General features: G+C 42.3%; 1 protein-coding gene and 1 long non-coding RNA gene across 6 annotated transcripts in view; both read right to left on the reverse strand.

Annotated features, from left to right (window-relative positions):
* The window catches only part of LOC128081455 (uncharacterized), a 35,772-nt gene extending 34,127 nt beyond the window's left edge, over positions 1-1,645 (reverse strand). Inside the window, exon 1 of the long non-coding RNA XR_008207193.1 lies at positions 257-1,645. This is a non-coding gene — a long non-coding RNA (uncharacterized LOC128081455). The remainder of the gene's footprint in view (positions 1-256) is intronic.
* Positions 1,646-3,088: 1,443 nt separating this feature from the next.
* On the reverse strand, positions 3,089-19,412 carry LOC128081428 (T-cell immunoglobulin and mucin domain-containing protein 4-like). Of its 5 annotated transcripts, none has more exons than XM_052684650.1 (12): positions 18,656-19,412; positions 14,548-14,892; positions 13,902-14,249; positions 13,177-13,236; positions 12,113-12,460; positions 10,681-10,983; positions 10,045-10,131; positions 8,581-8,640; positions 7,110-7,162; positions 6,419-6,503; positions 5,937-5,967; positions 3,089-3,815 (listed from the first exon to the last, which is right to left on the reverse strand). In XM_052684650.1, exons 1-12 carry the CDS (start codon positions 18,702-18,704, stop codon positions 3,734-3,736), a joined length of 1,851 nt encoding a protein of 616 aa, XP_052540610.1. In that variant the 5' UTR covers positions 18,705-19,412; the 3' UTR covers positions 3,089-3,733. The 5 variants fall into 5 exon arrangements, with proteins under 5 accessions (XP_052540610.1, XP_052540612.1, XP_052540611.1 ...); XM_052684651.1 differs by lacking the exon at positions 3,089-3,815 and adding an exon at positions 4,141-4,785 and having other exon boundaries at positions 18,656-19,355; XM_052684652.1 differs by lacking the exon at positions 8,581-8,640 and having other exon boundaries at positions 18,656-19,408.
* Between the last annotated feature and the right edge of the window lie 498 nt (positions 19,413-19,910).

The following is a 19,910-nucleotide window of genomic DNA, read 5'->3' on the forward strand; positions in this document are numbered from 1 at the left end:
AAGTCTTAAAAACTCTCCTCAGAGGGCTGATGCAATTAAAAGCTCCACGTTATTAATATTAACAAGATTTACTACTACCCATTTACAAATGATTTGCATTTTTATGCATTCTTTTAGCATGGATCATCATGAATTTCTTTGGTATTCATGAGGTTGCAATTTGCGTATTTCCATAATTACCTCATCATAATGTTCATTAGATAATGGACCAAGGGCATAAAACACCAAGTAAAATTCAAAAGCAGCATCAACTCACCAGTCAGTGAAGAGGCTGATTTTCCCTTGTCCTTGAAGCAGTGCTCACAGGAAAGCCCTAGCAAAGAGCCGTCCCCATTATCCGCTGAGCCTTGCAGGTCAAGAGAAAAAATAAAATCAGTGTTTGATCACAGAAATCTATGGGAATTTCCCTGCTCTCAGTACTATTGATACAATCCATTGAGAAGTTCACTGCTGAACTTCTTGAGGATTGAGAGAACTGCATCTTGTGCACTACATGCTAAGAAATAGTGATCCCTTCCCTGTGTTTTTGAAATAAGATGCAGCTGAGAGTTGATAGGCTCGTGCACACACCTGCTGCACACCAGGCCCAAGAACAGGTGGGGCAAACCCCCAGGACAAGTCACTGCCTCCCTCAAAGGAAAGTTTGATCACATCCAAAACTAGCTCAACCCAAACCTCATGGATAAATCGTTATTGTACACAAAAGGAAAGAAGAAAGAGAGATGAATATTGTGTATGTAAAGTCATTTTGTGCACTTAAGAATAGATATGAGCACATTTAAAATTAACTGACTTAGTTCACCACCGAACAAGTGATTTAAAACATCCAATAAATAATTCATCCCAGCAACATACATCACCACGGGGCTCAGTCTGTGACACAGAGCACGTTGGGGGGGGGTGGTCTTTGTGAAAGAGACAACTCAATTCAGTGCAAAGTGAATAATCCAAAATCCCATAAATGATTCATCACTGAATTAAAAGCTATAGATTTCTCCATAGAAATTCTCTGCTCTACATTAAACACGCAGATGATTTTGTGGTGTGTATAACTACTGGATGACTTAGTTAAGAATGACACTCACTCCAGTAGTTGAGAGTAAATTTGAAGCCATGAATCTTCATAATATGCAAGTCTGAGTATTCAAGACTTGAGGACTTGAGGAGCCAGGCCTCCACGCTTTTTGTTTCAGATTACATAATTACAGATTGTTCCCTGCTGCAGCTATTAGATCAATACGATAGGAAAGGCGTTACAACAAAGGTGTGATGATGGAAGGACTGGCACAACAGAAAGGAAGGGAAGAAGATTGCTCACCTACAACAGAAGATTCCAGATTCACAGGGAAAAGCTTCACCAAGAAGGGATCTGCAGAAAGAGATCTTTCCCCACTGGCAGTCAGCCCTTAAATAAGGTCTAAGAGAGGTGCAGCCAGGCTCCAACCCTTCTGGTAGCACTAAATTGCCTTCACCTGTGCTCCCAGGGCTGACCGGGTCCTTTCCCAGCTGCTCAATCAGTGGTTCAGCCTGTGACTCAACAGTTCCCACACACCTGGTTTGGATAATTGATCTTTCTCCCCTTTTCCTACATGTTTAAAAAGTAAAATACAAAAAAAAAAAAAAACACCTTTTCTTGATTCAAAAAAAGTTGTGAGCATTTTTTTGAAATTGCAGCAGAACAAGCAACTTCTTCTAAGAAAGAAGAAAATAAGGCTTCCATTTGGGGAAGGGGTGGATTTCCTTCCCCTTGGAGAAGGGTCAGCATCTCAAATATTAAAGCTGATACCAGAATCACAGAATCACCCGAGGTGGAAAGGACACTTAAAGGCCAACTGCTCCAACCCCCCTGCACGGAACAGGAACACCCACAGCTCCACCAGGTGCTCAAAGCCCTCCAGCCTGACCTTGGCTGTCTGCAGGGATGGAGCACCACCTTCTAGCAACCTGTGCCACTGCCTCACTGTCTTTACTGTAAGAAACTTTTCCTTATAACCAATCTAAATCTCCCCTGGTTTCAATATTTGAAACTATTTCCCTCTGTCGTATCCCACCAGACTGCTAAGGAGTCTTCCTCAATATCTTCCTCCCCAGTCTTCCCAATGCTTTTTGCCCACTCCAGGTTGCATCTCTCCTGCACCCTCAGCTTCAAACCAGTGTTAACCCTTAAGCTGACGTTGCCAAAGGGCAGGAAATGATCCTTCCCACCAAAGTATTCCCTGCAGGAGCCCCCCCTCTCCTTAATCTCAGTACATCACTTCCACAGCCCCTTTACATTAGTTCAGCTGTTTCTCTGCAGCTCAACTTTGCCATCTGCTGTCATGTCTGCAGCAGCACGTCCCAAATCCTCTTTCCATCCGACTAAAATTTTCCACTTTTTCGTGCATTCATCTCACATGGCACAGTTATCTCTGTACTTTCCCCAAGTCCCATGATGCTATTTATTCTTATTTCTAATTTCCTATGTACTCAACTGCATTCTTCTCTTCTGTTTGCTCCTTCTTAAGCTCCAATTAGAATCCACCTTTGGAACCCAGAGATTTATTTATATTAACCTTAAAAAATGCCTAGAAAAGCACATTAACGCTGAGGAACAAACCCTGAGACATAATGGAATATTCTGCTGAGATGGAGAGGGACCATCAGAGCAGTCAGCTCCAGTAAAGTCTATTAAGAGAGGTCTCATTAATCTCAGAATGATACTTAATTCTTTCCTTGGAATTCTCTTTAGAGGATTTGTACTTGTAACTCAGTGTCCACCTCTGTTTTTCATTGTTTCTTCCAGTCGTTGTTTGTTTTTTGTTTGTTTTTTTCCACTAGCCAATCTCATGTCCCAAAATACTCAGATCATTCCTTTTTAACTGCTTTTCTGTACCTGCTCCACACTAATTGAGTGGTTCAGTCATGATCTCTTCACATCAGATCCACTTCACACAATTTAATTCACCATTTTGATGAAGGAGGGAGGCTTGCATTGGCAAGCACAGCAAGCACCACAACAAGTACCCTACAAAACAACAGCACAAGCCCTACAGCAACTGCAGGGCTGCTTTTCTCCAAGTTTTCCCATCCCCAAGCACCAGTAACTGAAGGACCTTACAGCTTTTATTTGTTTGAGGATGCTCACAAAAGGGTTTTCTTGGCTTCAGTGCTTTATGTTTAGAGGATCAAACACACTTTCTTAGCTCGTATTTCTTCTGCCCTTCCACATCTCCCCACAGCAGGACCTTCCAGACCAGCAGCCAACCCTGCTCTGCAGAAGTCTTCAGTGCAGAGCTAATTAATACCTGCAAATGGATTGGCCCAGTCCTGCTAATTGGAAGAAAAAAAAAAAAAATAAAACAAAGCCAGCTATTTTGGTTGTGTTCTCATAAAGGAAAGCATAAAAACTGCATGGTCCAGCAATGCAGGACCAGTATACTCAGCAGGGTCTTGAACCCAGGCAAGACTGAGCAGGAGCCCACAGAGGAACCTCCTCTGCCTCCACAGAACTCATGCAGCCACATGTGGGCTGGGAAGATATGCTGTAGAGATAAAATTCTCACCGCAGCCTCAAGTGTGACTGGAGGGGAAGTCCAGGCCTGCCACATTTTGCTCAAATGATGCTTCCATCACATGCTCTCAGCTCAAGGGCTCCTTTCCTGAAGTTGCTGTAGCAGGGATTGACAACTGCAGGCAATGGAGGTAATGGGTTTGAACCATTTCCTGTGCTGATCCCACAGAGCTGCTGAGGACTTCAGTGACACAGATGAACGATGCATCCCACAGACGACCCCTCCTCCAAGCAAGACCCCATAGCCAGCCACTCTGCACTGACCCTGCCAGGCAAGACCATCAACACAAGCTATATTTTAGAGCCTAAATCTCAACCCAGCTGAAACACCATTTTGCAGCTTGTCATGATGAGGACAAAAAGGCAAATGTATTCAAATGAGTGGAGATCCCCTGTGCACGCTGCTGGAGACATGAATTTACCAATGAGTGGTGGGGAATGTTATGGGGTTGGACTTCTGGGTCATTTTCCATCTCTGGAAATGCTGCAGCACTTCTTTGGAGAGCTGAGATAGCACACCAGTCATTTCAGCACCTGGGGAATAACTAACTCCTGCTTAAGTGCTCTAGGATGTGGCATAAAAAATGCAATTTCTAGTGGTAGATTACAAAGTTTATTAGCGTAGCCTCCAAGGGTCACTTGAACATGCTGAATCAAGGGCAGCACTGGAACCCCTGAAGTGATCTACATCTTTATTTATTCTTAAGGCATTCCTGTGGCTTAATTTTTCCCTTGATTATATAAAAGCAATAAGAAACTTTGTATTTGCTGGTTTGTATATTTCTTTGCACTTCAAAGTTAAGAAGCATTCACTGATATTTCTTCTGTTCCCCAAAGACTGAGCTGTATTCAAGGAAAAGCATTAGTAAAACTCAGAGAAAAACATTTAATTTGGTATTAACAAGAACACAGATCCCAGAAATGCTACTGAATAATGCATACTCTAAAAGAAGCTTCTTTATACAGTGCGCTTTAAAGGTGAGATGGCAAAATTTGCACAAAGATTTTAAATTTTCATAGTTGAAGCTTTGGCCTTTGGTTTACACCCACTGATATTTTAAGGGCTCACAAATGTCTCTCGATGCAGCTTGAAACAGGTCCTTTCTATTTGCAGTGCAGCTGTGCTTTATTCCAGGCCATCCACTGATGATGCAGGAGCTCTTCACAGAACAAAAAGGTTGTTTTCTCCTTCAGAGCCACTGAAAACTTTTTCAAGGTCTTCAGCTGGTCTAAGGCTATAGTGATAAGCACAGATCAGTATGTATGGGGCAAAAGTACTTTGATGCTTCAGAGCAACCTTTCTTATTTGCAACGTTGGCACACTCCCCTTGAAACAGAGACCAGAAGCTACTGAGTCCATTGATTTCAATGGCAAAAGGTCTACTTATTTACACTATGAAGTATTTACCTTGCATGCATCATTCTAACAATTAGGAAAGGCCTGCTCAGATCTTATAGTGACAGCTGCCAGATAAACACTATGGGGTTTAGAAAGGAGCCCTTCCTTGGCCCCCAGCCCTCATATCTTAGTGTAATATGCACTGGGAGACAATCTACTATTTAAAAAGTATTGGTACTGGCAAAGGGTGATACTCCAATGGACAGCCCTATTTGGTTAGAAGAAGTCCTGTGTTCAAGTCAAGCCAGAAAACATGAGCTTATTAGGAATATGTGCCCTGGGTGATTCATCATACCTAAATATTCCACATCTGTTTCAAAATGATTACCTCAGTGGTCACCTGCTATACTTCTGTGTGACTCAAGGAGGATGTGACCGGGTGCAGTGACCCCATGAGGGCTGCAAGATTTACCCACTGGTGGAAGGTTTGGTTTGCCATGCTACTGCACTGTGTCCCTCCTGGGCCCTTTTTTTTGTTTTTTTTTTGTCTACTGGAATGGACTGCTACTTCATGGAGGACTGTTTGTAAATCTCTGATCCCTTTCTGAGCCAAGATGAGCAAATGAGAAAAAAAACGTCCTTTTTTTCCCACTGTTTACATCTTGCTTGATTTAAACCAGCCTCACCAGGCTCATGCACTAGGATTTACCCTGTCTGTGGCAGGGATGATCATTAAGGCCTCTCCCTATACCATTCTATGATTCCATTTGGTCAAAGAATAATGCAGGCAAGGAATTTTCTTAAGGTGGGGTCACTGTGTCCCAGTGTCGGCTGCTAACCTTCCCCAGTGCTCTGGGTTCTGTTCAATACTACATATGGGAAGTTTCCAGAAACCACTGTTTGATTTTCTGGGGTGAAGTTGTCTGAAAATTTACATTATCAGCCTCACAGACCAGTACTGTACCTGTTACAATTAGTGGCAAATAATTTCTGTTTCTAAGAAAAAATATGTTGGAACTTTTAATAGAAAATTATAAAATGGATTACCTTTTCATAATAAATTTTCTTGTGTGTCTTCCTAGAAGCAAAATCATATTGTTACAATGACAAAAAAGAAATCTACCATTCTACCAAATCAGTCAAATGAGTTCAGAAGCAAAGACACCAAGCTGCAACATTTCTGTGAGCTAAGCAGGAAAGAAAGGATCTCATTCTAAGCTACATCAGTGTTCACCAGGAACAATTCCAAGGAACTGTAGGACCACATTACTAAGAATAAGAGCCCTCAGTGAGAATCAGAACTTGACAAGCGCTGGGTTCTTTGCACAGGTTTCCTCCTGTTGCATCCCTACCTCATCCCCATGGTGACACAGTCCTGGGCTATGGACAGCAGCTCCATAAAATGAACTGAGTGCTGTTATACAGTCCATGGCAGATCTACCAGAGGATTCATCAGAGATACAGAAGGATATCTGCATTAGGCCACCATTGGAAACATTAAAAGATAAAAGTGCTTAAGTGGTACTTACGCTTCCAAAGTAACGATAAGAGTATCAACATTAAAATAATGGATATCCCTATGAGAGATACGGTGAGAATGGTGGAGATGCGAAACTGGAAAAGAGAAGAAAAAAGTTAAGAAGTCTTTGAAAGCATTTCTGCATCAGAGGTATCCATGCAGAAGTGAGCTCCAGGCTAAGAGCTCTGTAATATCTGCATGAGGCTGAGTTTGCAACACTCTGCTCAGCTTGCCAGAAGAAGACACATCAGGTTGATCATGATAAACAGCATGAACTGCCTGTTAAATATTTAATAAACTCTGAATGCTCTGAAGCATTTAAGCCTAAATGCATCCCATTAAACATGAACTCACTAAGTCTATAGGAGCTTAGTCACCATCTTTCTCTAAGCTAGAGACAGGGAAATGCAACAACCTCCTGAAGGGACCTCTTGCCTGCTCTCACCCAGAGGACAGCACCTCATGCAGAGGTGTTGGAGGGATGAGGAATTTTTTGAAGTGCCTGAACCAGATGGGATTGCTGCAGGTTTTAACACAACCCACAGGATCAGCAGAAGGTGAATACGTGGTTCCTGAGCTTCTGCACAAAAGTCCAGGCTACTGTTTTGCAAAGATCATCTGTTTGGCATCAATGCATTGAAAAATCACCAGCCCATCCTGCTGGCCTGGCTTCTCATTAGTCAAACACTCGTGAAACTTACAGAAAGTTTCATCCCAGCTTTCTCTGTATTGCTGGCTGAACTCAGTGTAGTCCCTGGAATCAGAAGAGAAATAAATTATCAATGGCACAGTCCTCTGAGGGTGGGAGGGCTACTGTGCAAAGTCTGGCCCCGAGTAAGAGAAACGTAGCACCTCAAAACCAGAAGTTTACAATCTCTTTCAGCCACAAACTGTATACAGGCAACCATCAGGAAGTGTCAGCCTTCATCAAGGAAATAAGAGGCTTCCAAGGGACAGCCTATGAAGCAGGACAGAAGAAATTTGTCTCTCGCAAGAAAATTTTTACTTCCATAAGCATGACAAAATATAGCAGAGAGCACAGGTAGTTAGCAAGGCACAAGTTTAACTGGAGGAGCTGCCTCTGCTTATTTGTGGTCAGAGCTATGTGTGGTTGCTTTAGCTGGAAACCACAGGAAATACCTTAATGTTAAGATAACTTACCACAGATGTAAGGTAACTCTATCAAGATGATGCTTTGGTGTGTCTCCTTTCTTTCTTTCTCTTTTTTTTTAATCTTAGCTTATTAAAAATAATTCAGTTGTTCTGGTTTTCTTAGCCTTGGGCATAGGAATGAACTAAACGAATGCTCAAGAAATCTTGCAGCAAACTTATAGGCTGCTGTCCTCTGATCCTACTATCTTGATTTTGGATGGTGAACTTAAAGCCACCGAAAAATTAACCTGAACATGGCCTGTGCTCATCATGATCTCATGCTATAAAATACTGAAGTATTTAAGTATTTGAAGCTCTTGATCCCTCATAGGAGGCACCAATGCTGATCAGCATCCCAAAGACAGAAGAGTGACTTAGCTAAGCAAACTGAAACAGCAGCTTATCTCAGGACAGGAGAGGTTCTGGGCATTGGGTCATACCCTAATGTATAGAAAGACACTGATGAGAAGTGCTTCCAAGGGTCTGACAAGGGAACAACCATGGGGCCTCTGTATTAGCAAATGCACTGGGGACCAGATGAGTCACTTGACAGGGCACGTACATGTAGCACACTTATAGTGTCCCAAACCACAGCTGAAGGAAACACTGCATGCATGAGGCTCACAGAATGTCACCAGGCAGCAGGGCTGATCAGGCAGTCACAAGTAACCCCACTAGAACAAATTTGCATGCTTTTTTTCTTTTCCTCCAGTAGATAACTCTCCTATCTCCCCCAGATATCTCAGTTCAGATCAGCTTACCTATGACAGCTGAGCTGCTTTGTTTCCATCTACCAAAGCACGTGTTTGAATGTTATCAAAGACATGGACAGGACACAGGTAGCTCACAGGCACGCAATTTTAGCAACAGAAATTTCCATTTGAGTAGAAAGTAGATTCTGGTGAGTAACAAATACAGGATATCACACTCTGGCACACGTCCCATAGGTCAAAATTAGATTTTCTGGCAGCGAACCACAACCTGCTTGGTGGAGCAACTGTTGGTGCCTCCTCCCCATACCTGAAGGACTGAGGGTTGACTTTGGTGTCTGAAGTATGGTTGGCTCTCGCAGGGTGGTTGCTGGGGAAACCAGGCAAAGACAGAAGAGAAACTAAATGAGAGCCTGCTCAGCAGGAACCAAAGACCCAGCTAACCCAATCTGTCTGGCAAACGCTTGTGAGAAATTAACTAACAAAAACAGACGAGGTTCTGTCTGGACATGGCTAACAGTGCACCTCCACCAAATGAAAATAGGGCACCATCCACCTTGTTTTCAATTCTCAGGTAGATTCTCAATACCTCTGAAACATTACAGTAAAATGATACCCATGCAAGAACATGTTTTTGTTGTTTTTGTTGTTTTTAATTAAGATACTATGTTTAACTATGCTGCAGCATTTTCAGACACGTGGCAGTTTTTTTGTTGGAAATAGCATGACAAGTTTTTGCAGGGGTGGGAGCTTGCATGATTCACATAGGATGGTACATTGCCTGCTCTTACTCATTTAGTGACAGCTCTTTCTAGCCCACGGTTTCCTCCTGAATCCCAGAGGTAAGCCTCTTTCCAAGACTTCCTATTTACAACAACAGAACACGGACATTATCCAGAATTATATAAAAAAGATGAGAAGCAGAGTAGTGCAAGAAATGCTCACATATGCTCAAGAGATCAGTTAAGCCTCTTTCATGAGCCTCCACGGGCATTCAAGGAATGGTTTCCTAAACTGTTTCTGCTGCAAGTCTCTAGACCTATCAAAAGGAGATCTGCAAAAACCTAAATACTGTGTGAGCAGTGGCCTCTCCTAACAGCCAGATATGACACCATCCTTTAATTTTAATTTTTCATTTTTAAAGTCATCACTTCCAGGTGTCTGATGGACATGTTCTGACACCTGAACAACGTTCTGGTTTTTGTTTGTACTTGACTAGCAGCCATGAAGTGCAAACTTCATGAGAGTTTGTTCATTTCTCGGGTCTGTCATGATTTTGTACCCCAGTTCCTTTTCTCTTGAAGGACTGACTGATGGTTGTGGTAATTGCCTGCTGCTTTCCATCATCACCAGGAGCACACAATGGGCATGGGAGAGCTGAGCCTGCAGCCACATCTGGCAGAATCTGTTCAGTGATGACATTCAGGGAGTGTTTGAAACAGAAAACTCAGTGGATTCACAATAATGACAGGTGAGATATCTGACAATTCAGTTTGAATGGTGACAAAGAGAAGTTTTTACTTCAGACCCGAGACTCAAGTGACTCAAACCCTGCTTCCTTTGGAGGCCTTGAAAACATGCTGTTTCCTGTCGTTTCATCCTTATTTCAGACAACTACTCTGTGTACCTCAAACCCTCCTCACTGACACATGCAACAAATAGCTATTGGTAAATGTTTGGTACACTCTTAAGAACAGTCAATACTTCTGTTTATGATAACTTCATCATTTCTCTGAACATGCAACATCTGACCTTCCAGTGTTATTGTGCTCACCTACAGTTGGCACATCATCTGTCCAGAGAAAAGTGGCCTCTTCAGCTCCATCTGCAGTCCAAAGTATACTTGGGAATTCAGAAGTCACTGAAACAAAATAAGAGCCACTGCTCATAAAGATCACTGCTTAGAGGGTTATTCGTATGGTGTTCAGAATTGCTCTTGCAGTTCTGCATCTGCTAAGAGGCAAAACTGAACCACCATTCTCACGTCTGCAGCTAATCTGAGTAAAAGACCTTTTCAGTGGAGCATTTCAACAGGCTTTCCCAAATAAAGAAATGCAGTAGTGCAGGCATCAGTGAGTCTCCCAACCCAGGTGTAAATTTTGCATTTATTTCTATTGTACTTGATGAGGTTTCTATCACCAAATTCTTCCAGCCTGCTAAAACTGCTCTAAAGGAAAAACCAATCCCTTGTTCTCTTGACCATTCATGGTTTGGCATCAGTCACAACATGTGACCTCCATTTCCTTGAACATAATATCTACAGGCATACCCATAAGCATCTCAGAGAAACCTTCCAAGCTACAATTAATTATTTGTCTTTGGAAAGTTGCTATGATGCCTGAGTCATCTTAACATGAAAAACCTCTGTTACACAGACAAAAGAAAGCATTTTTGTTGGTTATTTTTGTACCTCTGGGAGGAGAGACCGGCTGTGTTGAGCAGAACACACTTTCACCTTCAGTCCACGCATCACTTGTTTGGAAATCAGTTGAAAAATCTGGGGGAGCACTGGTAGTCACTGCTTTTTCCAGAAAGTTATTGTTTGTTGTCTTATCAAAAGTTGGGGGTGACCAGGTGGTTGTAGGCCCTGCTGAGGGGACAGCAGCCCATGTGGTTGCTTGAAGATCAGGAGTTTCTTGGGCAGCAAAAGTTGTTGTTCCAAAATGGTTGGAGGAGGTGGGAGGTTTTCCCGTGGTTGTCTTCACTGGAGGTGCTGTGTGGAAAAATTAACCAAAAGAAAAGGTGGATCTCAGCATTCACAACTCACCTTGAGGAAAGTCAGTTAACCTAATTAATGAAAATGATCCATTTATTGTGATCATTGTGATTGAAAATTGTGATTGAAGGTGAAAGAATTTTTTTTAAATAGTTGTCTAATCAGCAGAAAACAAGCCTCAGGTGAGCAATTCCCAGTGCTCTGGGTTTGATTTTGTATTTTATTTTTATTTTTTGCAGGTTTCAAACATTCCCTCCCTGGCCCTTTCACAGAATGGAAGGACTGGAACCTTGAATTGCAAATCTCCTAAATGTGCAGAACATTATTGCTCTCCAATGTCCTCCTAAAAGTAAAGACACTGAGACCCTCAGTCATTCTAGATAAAAAGTTTGATTTTCAGCCACAAGTTTCTCATCAGTTCTTTCAAGCAGTCCTTTTTTTTTAAGAACTTTTGCCTTCAGACTAGGAGATAGCCATGCGATTGCAGCATTTTTGCCCCACTCTCCCGATACATTGCTTACAACAGGCAAAGCTAGAGCTCTGTGTACACCAGCATCAATTGCACTTCAGAACAACCTCCTGTAAGGACAAGAATAATTGCTCTTTCTGCAGTAAGGCTGGTGGCTACCATCTTTTCCCTGTGCTTCGCAATGCTTTTCAGCCTCTTCTTGGCTTTGCAGTATCTTAATTTTTAACATGCAGCTTGGTCAAATAAGGGAAAAGTAATTTGAAAACCTAAGACAAAATTTCTGTACCTGGGTAAAATTAGTAAAATCAAACCAGTCTTTAGTATTTGATGAATACCAAATGAAAAATTGGATTTAATTCCAATTCCAAGGGTTCTTCTGATGATTCCAACTTCATTTAAATCCACAAATATAGTTGTGAAATGAAAAATTAAACATTTCATTTGAAAGGAAAGATAATTCAAGTAATGATTTTCTCATCAAAGGTGCTCAATGACTTTGATTCAAATGGGCAACTGGTTTCAGCCCTCCTCTGAAAACATCGATACATCGATAAAAACACCTTCCATCAAAACCAAACAGCCAAACAGACACAACTGGGTTTTCACCTCTCCTGCAGTGTTGGGTTTCTCCCTGATGTATAAAACCCCAGAACTCACCTCTGAGCACCACGAGCTGAATGTTCTGCTTGATGTCATTGAACCAGCCCGGGATCTCCACGCGGCAGCAGTATGTGCCCGCATCTTCTGCCTTCAGCTCCTGAATTGTCAGAGACACATCTCCATAGGAAACGTAGCCCTGCAGGTTGTACCGCTGCGATGTTCTGAATGTCACCCTGTTGCCAGTGGTGTGCAGAAGTTTGTTGTTACACTTGGAGTTTGGGCACGGGCCTCTGCCCCAGCACATGTCAGAGATGTCCTTCTCTCGTGCCACCCGGTAGGAGCAAGGCAGTGTGACAGGTTGTCCCATCATTCCTCGAACAACAGTCTCTGATGCGGTGTTCATTGCTGAGGAAGAACAAAGGAACAGGAATGAGAAATTTTGGCAGCCTCAGCTTCAGGTCTCTGCCTGTGCAACACAATGTGGCAGGAAAAGAAGCAGCACAGCCTGCAGAGCTCAGTGCTGTGACCCAAGGGACTTCCTTGCAGCCTATGGCAGCTTATGGCCCAGGGCAGGGTGGGCAACAGCCAGGAGTTCACGGATGTTGGCTCCTTGCCGCTGCTGGAGGGCTCCATTCTTGAGCCCCAGCCAACTGCTGTGGGCTGCTCACAAGGCACATCATCCATAAAACTTTTTGATTCTGCATTGACTTTCAGGAGCCACACACTTGGGTTATGTGACCAAGTGTGTCAAATGTGTGATGACAGAAGCTGAGGTCTGTTGCGGATGGCCTAAGCACAGATAAAAGCTGCGCAAATGGAATTTGGGAATTCAGCTCCCATCCCATGCCCTTTCTCGAGACATGTATTTTCATTTTGCCTTCATCCTTTTTTTCCCAACACCCATTCCTCCCTCATTTTTTTCAATTCTCTCCCCACTACTCTTCTCAAAAATAAAAAGGAAGGAAGAGCAGTTTAGCAGGAATACCCCCAAATACACATGTACAAGTACACAAAGTGCATATCTCACTCTGGCACACATGTCCCATACGTCAAAATTAGACTTTCTGGCAGCGAACCACAGCCCACTTGGTGGAGCAACTGTTGGTGCCTCCTCCCCATACCTGAAGGACCGAGGGTTGACTTTGGTGTTTGAAGTATGGTTGGCTCTCGCAGGGTGGTTGCTGGGGAAATCAGGCAAAGGCAGAAGAGAAACTTAAATTAGAGCCTGCTCAGCAGGAACCAAACACCCAGCTAACCCAATCTGTCTGGCAAACGCTTGTGAGAAATTAACTAACAAAAACAGACGAGGTTCTGTCTGGACATGGCTAACAGTGCACCTCCACCAAATGAAAATAGGGCACCATCCACCCTTTCTGTCACCTTATTTCTTCAGCCTGTTAACATTCCTCTGAAGACAGGCTCAGTCACCTATTCTCCTTATCATTCTCTCTGCTGTGGCACCAGCCACAACATCTGACTTGCACGTCCATTTTGATAAGGGCAGTGAGACACTGGCACAGGTTGCCCTGTGAGAGAGGTGGTGGTGCCCCATCCCTGCAGACAGCCAAGGTCAGGCTGGAGGGGCTCTGAGCACTGATGGAGCTGTGGTGTCCCTGTTCAGTGCAGGGGAGGCAGATCAGATGGTCCTTTAGGATCTCTTCCAACTGTTATGATTCTGTGATTCTAAAACATACTATCTATATGCATATTCAAATGTTTCAGATAAACCTTTCAAGCTACAGTTAGTTATCTGTCCCTGAGAATCTTTATGATACCTGATTTGGGCTAACACAGACAATCTCTGTTACACAGACAAGTAAAGAATTGGTGCTGGTTACTTTGGTACCTTCAGGAAGAAGGATTAACTCTGTCGAGTAGGAGATGCCATCACCGTCAGTCCTCACATCAACTGCTTGAAAACTGGCTGAAAAATCTGGGAGAGCACTGGTTGACCCCGCTTTTTCTAGAGAAGTGCCACTTGCTGTCTGATCAAATATTGGGGGGAAAAAAGCAGTTGTCACTCTCGGAGACTCAGTGGTTGCAGAAGCTGCTGGGGGGACAGCGGTTGCCAGGAAGACAGCAGTCTGCTCTGTTCCTTGAAGATCAGAGGTTGTTTGGGGTGCAAAAGTTGTTTTTCTGAGACGTTTTGTGGATTTAGAACCATTTTTCTTAGGTTTTTTCTTCACTGAGGTTGCTGTATAGAAAGATTGTAACCAAGAGTTAAGCTGAATCAGAGCATTCTTTGAGGAAAGCCAAATGATAATTTACCAAAAATCATCTACCTACTTAAATACTGTGGCTTAAGTAAGGAGAGTTGCTGTTTAAATTTACTGCCTAATTAGCAGAAACCAAGCCTGAGGAAGAGCAAAGCCCAGATTTGTGGGTTTGATTTCTTTCTAGGCTGCAAGAAGTTACTCCTTCACACACACAAAGAAACAAAAGAACCAGAATCTTTTATGGCTCAAAAGTCCGGAGAAGACCCCAGAACTCACCTCTGAGCACCACGAGCTGAATGTTCTGCTTGATGTCATTGAACCAGCCCGGGATCTCCACGCGGCAGCAGTAGGTGCCCGCATCTTCTGCCTTCAGCTCCTGAATTGTCAGAGACACATCTCCGTAGGAAACGTAGCCCTGCAGGTTGTACCGCTGCGATGTTCTGAACGTCACCCTGTTCCCAGTGGTGTGCAGAAGTTTGTTGTTACACTTGGAGTTTGGGCACGGGCCTCTGCCCCAGCACATGTCAGAGATGTCCTTCTCTCGTGCCACCCGGTAGGAGCAAGGCAGTGTGACAGGTTGTCCCATCATTCCTCGAACAACAGTTTCTGATGTGGTGTGCACTGTTAAGGAAGAAAGAACTGAGAGTAAACATGTGCATGGTGACAAAAGCTCAAGACTGTTGCTGATGACCCAAACACAAATCGCACGTGTGCAAATGCAATTTGGGACTTAGGCTCCCATCCCACTGCCTGTTCTCAGAGATTCTTTGAAAGTTGTTCAGAAACCTGGTTTGAAACTCAACTGGTGTTCTCAGTTCACTATCACCTCCTTTGAACAAAAAGTTCTGTCACGGCTGCCTTTCCTTGACAGACTCAATAGTAGGGGCCAAATTACCTACTCTTGCATGAAATTAGGTCCTAATTAAGTTGGCAGAGTGGTGCGATCTGCCTATGGGAATCTGTTGTTATTAAGCTCTCTCAGTCCCTGAGCAAGCCCTACCAACTCTCAGTTACCTGCAGACCTGTGTTCACAGCAGCTTTAACAGCTATTGTTAAACCAGTGTTAAAAACAACAGATGCAGATTTTAATTGTGTTTTTGCTCCTGATGACCAGCTCTTCTTTGGGTTTACAGCCAGTACCCACCTTAGCATCTGGTTTGAACCTTTGTTATTATTCCCTCTTAACTTTGCATGTAATTTCCAGATTGCCCTGCAAGTTATTTCTTTCTCATGAGAGACACTACACAAAAATAAAAGTTTACATATGGTGATAAATCTCCTCTGGTTTACGTTCATTCTGTCTTTGTTGCTCCTCCTGCCTTGCTGACTTTTCCCCATGTTATCATTTACACACAGTAGAGAAAGAACGGAGGGACGTGGGGAGCATCCAGATCTGGTCCTCTGCTGCAGCAAGAGGATCACCCCACAGATCTGATAACTTATGGTCTGTTTCCTTACCCCAAAGAGGACTTAGAGAAGTGCTGCTGTTATCACCAGCTCTGACACTGGATTGCCAAACATTTCTATTCTGCCAGCTGTTTAAATGTCTTTTCTTTTTGGCGTGACTCCCAGATAGCAAACAGAGATGCTGCCAATTGTGTCCATGTCTCTCTTGTTTTTTCTTTAATGGACTATTCCCCAGGTGAGGCTTTAGTCTGTGGCAGGCTGCCCCATGACTTGTTATTCGGATGACATTTCAGCTTCATTATCGCTTATCCCATTGGCAAGATAAGTTGACTGGTTCAGGTTTCCACTGCTCCAAATGCTAAAAGAGTAGGAGCAGACAAAAACAACATGCAGTATGGCATGAAGGGCAGAAGTTTCAGCAGTGAAACAAATGAAGAATTTGGAAAAAAAGAAGGGAAAAAAAGAGAATTTCTGACTACAGCATAAAGCTTTGCAAAATGGCTGCTTGTTTTACTGCTTGGAAACAAGTAAGTTCATTTGTCTTGTTACAGCAGAGCAGAGAAAACAGACTCTTTTGGTGACAAGAGAACAAAATAATTCATCTGATAGGCCTTGAAAATAGAGAACCATGAGGTAAGCCACTGGAGCAGTTTAACATACATTTTCAAATCAACCCCAACAATGATGTATGTAAAACCAAGACCAGCTTGAACTATTCCTGCAGGTGACATCGCTGCAGTTTGAGGATGAACAGACATATCTTCTGCTCTTGTTTCATCCCAGTCTTGTACAATGCAAAAGTAGCTTCATTAAGCAACTCTTTAACAAATGAAATTCTGCCTGCTCTTCTCTTTTTAATAAGCTCGAGGCTCTGCTTATTTAAAAAAAAAAAAATGAAGAAAGAAAGAAAGAAAGAAATGAAGAAGAGGGAAGACACAAGGCACCAGAATGTCTGCAGGGCAGTTTCCCACAAGTACTGGTGCTAGGAAGTTATATTTTTTTGCAGTTTCAAGTCCTCTTTTAATTTATGTGACACTAATGTTCTTAACATCTGCCTGCACTGCAGGTTAGCAGGGAAAGATTCAATACCACAACCATCTTTCTTCAACACAATGAACCTCTTAGCAAGGACCATGTAATTTCTTTCTCAGCTGCAGACTCTTTCACAGACACATTTTCCAGAAGAAATAGCAAACAGGATTGAATTTAAATACTTTTGAAATTAAGAAAGAATTTCCTGACACGGTTCCATCCTGACACCCTAGGTTGTTTTTGTCCATGGCAATGACCAGCCCAGCCAACCAGTCTTGACCCAAGGCACTCTGAGCATCAGCTGTGCCTGGGCAGGCCCACTGAAGTCTGTGAGCTTTGTCACTCTGAATCTTTAATCCAAGTGAGAGAGAAATGCACTCCAGATATTTATTATATACTCCAAGACAGGAAGGTATTCATAATTGTTTAAATCGTATGTATATACACATATTTATGTACAGATTCTCTTTGAACAACCCTCAGTGATGGATTAAGCAGTGTAATTGCTGTTGTAATGGTTTTATCTTATGTAGACTGGCCATTGGATGGACAAAAACACGCAAGACAGCTGGCTGAAAAAATAAGTTTTTTCCTTGATCTGTTTCAGGGATAGCTTCTCCTTTCTATTTTTTTTTTTTTTTTTGCATAAGACAATTGATATCTTTTCCATATCAATTTTATTTTTTATTTCTCCTTAAAACTTTTGCAGTAATGAGGTTTCAAAGAGAACATCCTGTACACCAGAAAGAAATAATTAACTTGAGCCTGAAAGTACAGGCCTTTCTCAGTGCAGAGCTGGGTTGAAGAGAAGGCAGTAACAAAAAGTCATTCTCATCCTTCAGTAGCTCTGCATAAAAAAAGTTTTTGAAAACAAGAGCAAATGGATACCAGTCCCTCCAATTTATGCTGAGGATGAAAGTATGGCAAGGAAAGCGACCTCCTATTTCTTCTGCTGAGTCTGACAGAAGAGCAAAAATATTATGGAATTCCCAGGCTACATCACTGCGCCACTTGCACAGCAGACACCTCAGTGCATTCCACCACCTACCAAAATCTTTCCACTACCTTTTAAAGTGAATTAAGGACAGTGCAACTGCTGTCATTATTATCTTGGATATTTCATCCTAGTAGAGGTTAGTCGGTTTGATATTTTATCATCTAAGGCAGCATTTCCTGAAATGTTGGAGTGATTTACAAGCACAACTCTCTCTAGGAGCTCATACCTCACTGGAAGTGGGGGAAGACATGTTTCATGAGCCAATTCATTCAGCTTCATTCATTGAGATTCATTTAATTCATTCAGCAAATTGGAAATTGCATCACTGATGCCTAAATGTGCATGCAGAAATTACAGCTATTTCTTTGAGGATCCAGATTTTAGATGGGCAAACTCTCAACATTTGCATTTAGAAGGAGACTAATCTCCAGCCGTGCTTTTCTTCATGGTTGGACTAGATGATCTTAGTGCTCTTTTCCAACCTTAGTGATTCTATGATTCCCGTGACAATGTTCAAAGCAGCAGACAGTCCTCAGCGTTTAGGAAAATATTGCCTTTATCATGTATATAAGTTCATTATGCAATCAATATTTCAATTCCCTGGCTTGGGTTGTGTCTGCCTTGGGTTGTGGAGGAGATGCAGATAGAGAAACAAAGCTGGCAATACATGTTTAGCAGCAGTAAATAAATCAGATAATTTGGGGGACAGAGCAAACTAACAAAGCATATAGATAGAAGAAACCATACGTTTTCTAAATTAAAATAATAACATCTTGAGTTGTTAACTAACTCTGTAAGTTAACTCTACAGGTTAAAAATATTTTTTGAAGTTCTGTATACAGTTACCTCCTTTTTCCCTGTGATGCACACATATATGGGTAAAACAAGTGCTGCCATTAAAATTTTTGCTCTCTGAGCAATCCCACAGTCAAGCAGGCGAAGACTCACCTATAAAGGTCTGCATCACAATCCAGCGAAACAGCACAAAATGGGACATTTTGGCTGACGGCGACCCAAGGTCAGTGAGCGGAAGGAGAGAAAACCAGACCTTATAGCTACCATTAAAGATGCTGAGTGAGCCCAACTGAAGTTTCGTTTCTCCATTTCCAGATTTTACATACCGCAATTGCTTCTGTTTTCCGGATAGGTCCCTCTCCCTTTCCAAGACACACAGCGTGGTATTACCGTCGCAGTTCAAAATTGTTGTGGGTTTTTCTTTTTTTTCCTTTCTGTGAATTCTTAAGATTGATTACTGTTACGTGGTACTGAGCAGCAAGAAAAAACTCTGTGCTCTTACAGTCTTAAGCATTTGGCTTAATCTTCACCTGTGCTTAAGATTTCCTAATCCCTTCTTTGCTCTTGATTCTGCTTTCTGCTTCAAGACCCCCCTACGTCTTTTTTCTGCTTCATATTTTCCTCATCCTTACTTGTTAGGTGATGATCTGCATCAACTACCAGTCCAGTGTTTTCCTTAGACTTCCTCTTGCCATTGACATACTTTAAAAAGCCTTTTTTATTGACTGACACCACACTGATCACTGTCAGCTGAGGCTGTGCTTTGACTTTTCTTGTTTCCTCATTGCAAACGCAAATTGTAGATAGACAGAATTCTGTGCAAGTAAATGTAATGCAGTGCAAATGGAGAAAACAATTGTAAGTTCAAATAATAAAATGATGGGCTTTGAACAGACTCTACCCCTCAATATGGAATTTAGGCCTCATCAGGCACAGTACCATGAAAATATTACCTCTAGGCTTGGTAACACTTGGGGGGGGGGAGAAGGGGGAAGGCATATTTTAGCAATTATTATTAAATTCCATATTCTCTATTAATAAGCTATCTATTCATTGAAAAGAGAACAAATCAGAAGACATCATTACACCTCTACATAAGTTCTACTTTGTATCCCATCATTAGTTCTAGTTCCCTCTACTTAAAAAAAAGCAAATATTAGAACCAAGAACAGTTTGAGGAAGGCCAAAAAGAATGGTGAAAAAAAAAAAAGGAAGAGCTTCCACAGCTGGAATAAGTGAATGGTCCATATCAAGTCAGGAAGAGATACAGGTCTACAAAATCTTGAGTGGCATGAAGAGATGAACTTTTCGATACCATCCCCACTCCCAAACTAGCATGAGAGAATGATTCCTATGTTTGCAGACCTGTTGACATCCTCATCCATCACACCACCATGTTATTCATAGC

The sequence above is a fragment of the Tympanuchus pallidicinctus genome, unplaced genomic scaffold (genome assembly GCF_026119805.1).
Source record: "Tympanuchus pallidicinctus isolate F22 unplaced genomic scaffold, pur_lepc_1.0 scaffold21, whole genome shotgun sequence".
NCBI classification, from domain to species: Eukaryota; Metazoa; Chordata; class Aves; order Galliformes; family Phasianidae; genus Tympanuchus; species Tympanuchus pallidicinctus.

Excerpts from the sequence above, each read along its gene's own strand:
- LOC128081428 (XM_052684650.1), bottom strand. The coding sequence starts at position 18,704 with ATGTCCCATTTTGTGCTGTTTCGCTGGATTGTGATGCAGACCTTTATA. Across the intron at positions 13,237-13,901 it reads GTTAATCCTTCTTCCTGAAG|CAACCACCCTGCGAGAGCCA; the intron begins GTACCAAAGTAA and ends TGATTTCCCCAG. Across the intron at positions 5,968-6,418 it reads CTTATCGTTACTTTGGAAGC|GAAGACACACAAGAAAATTT; the intron begins GTAAGTACCACT and ends TTTTGCTTCTAG.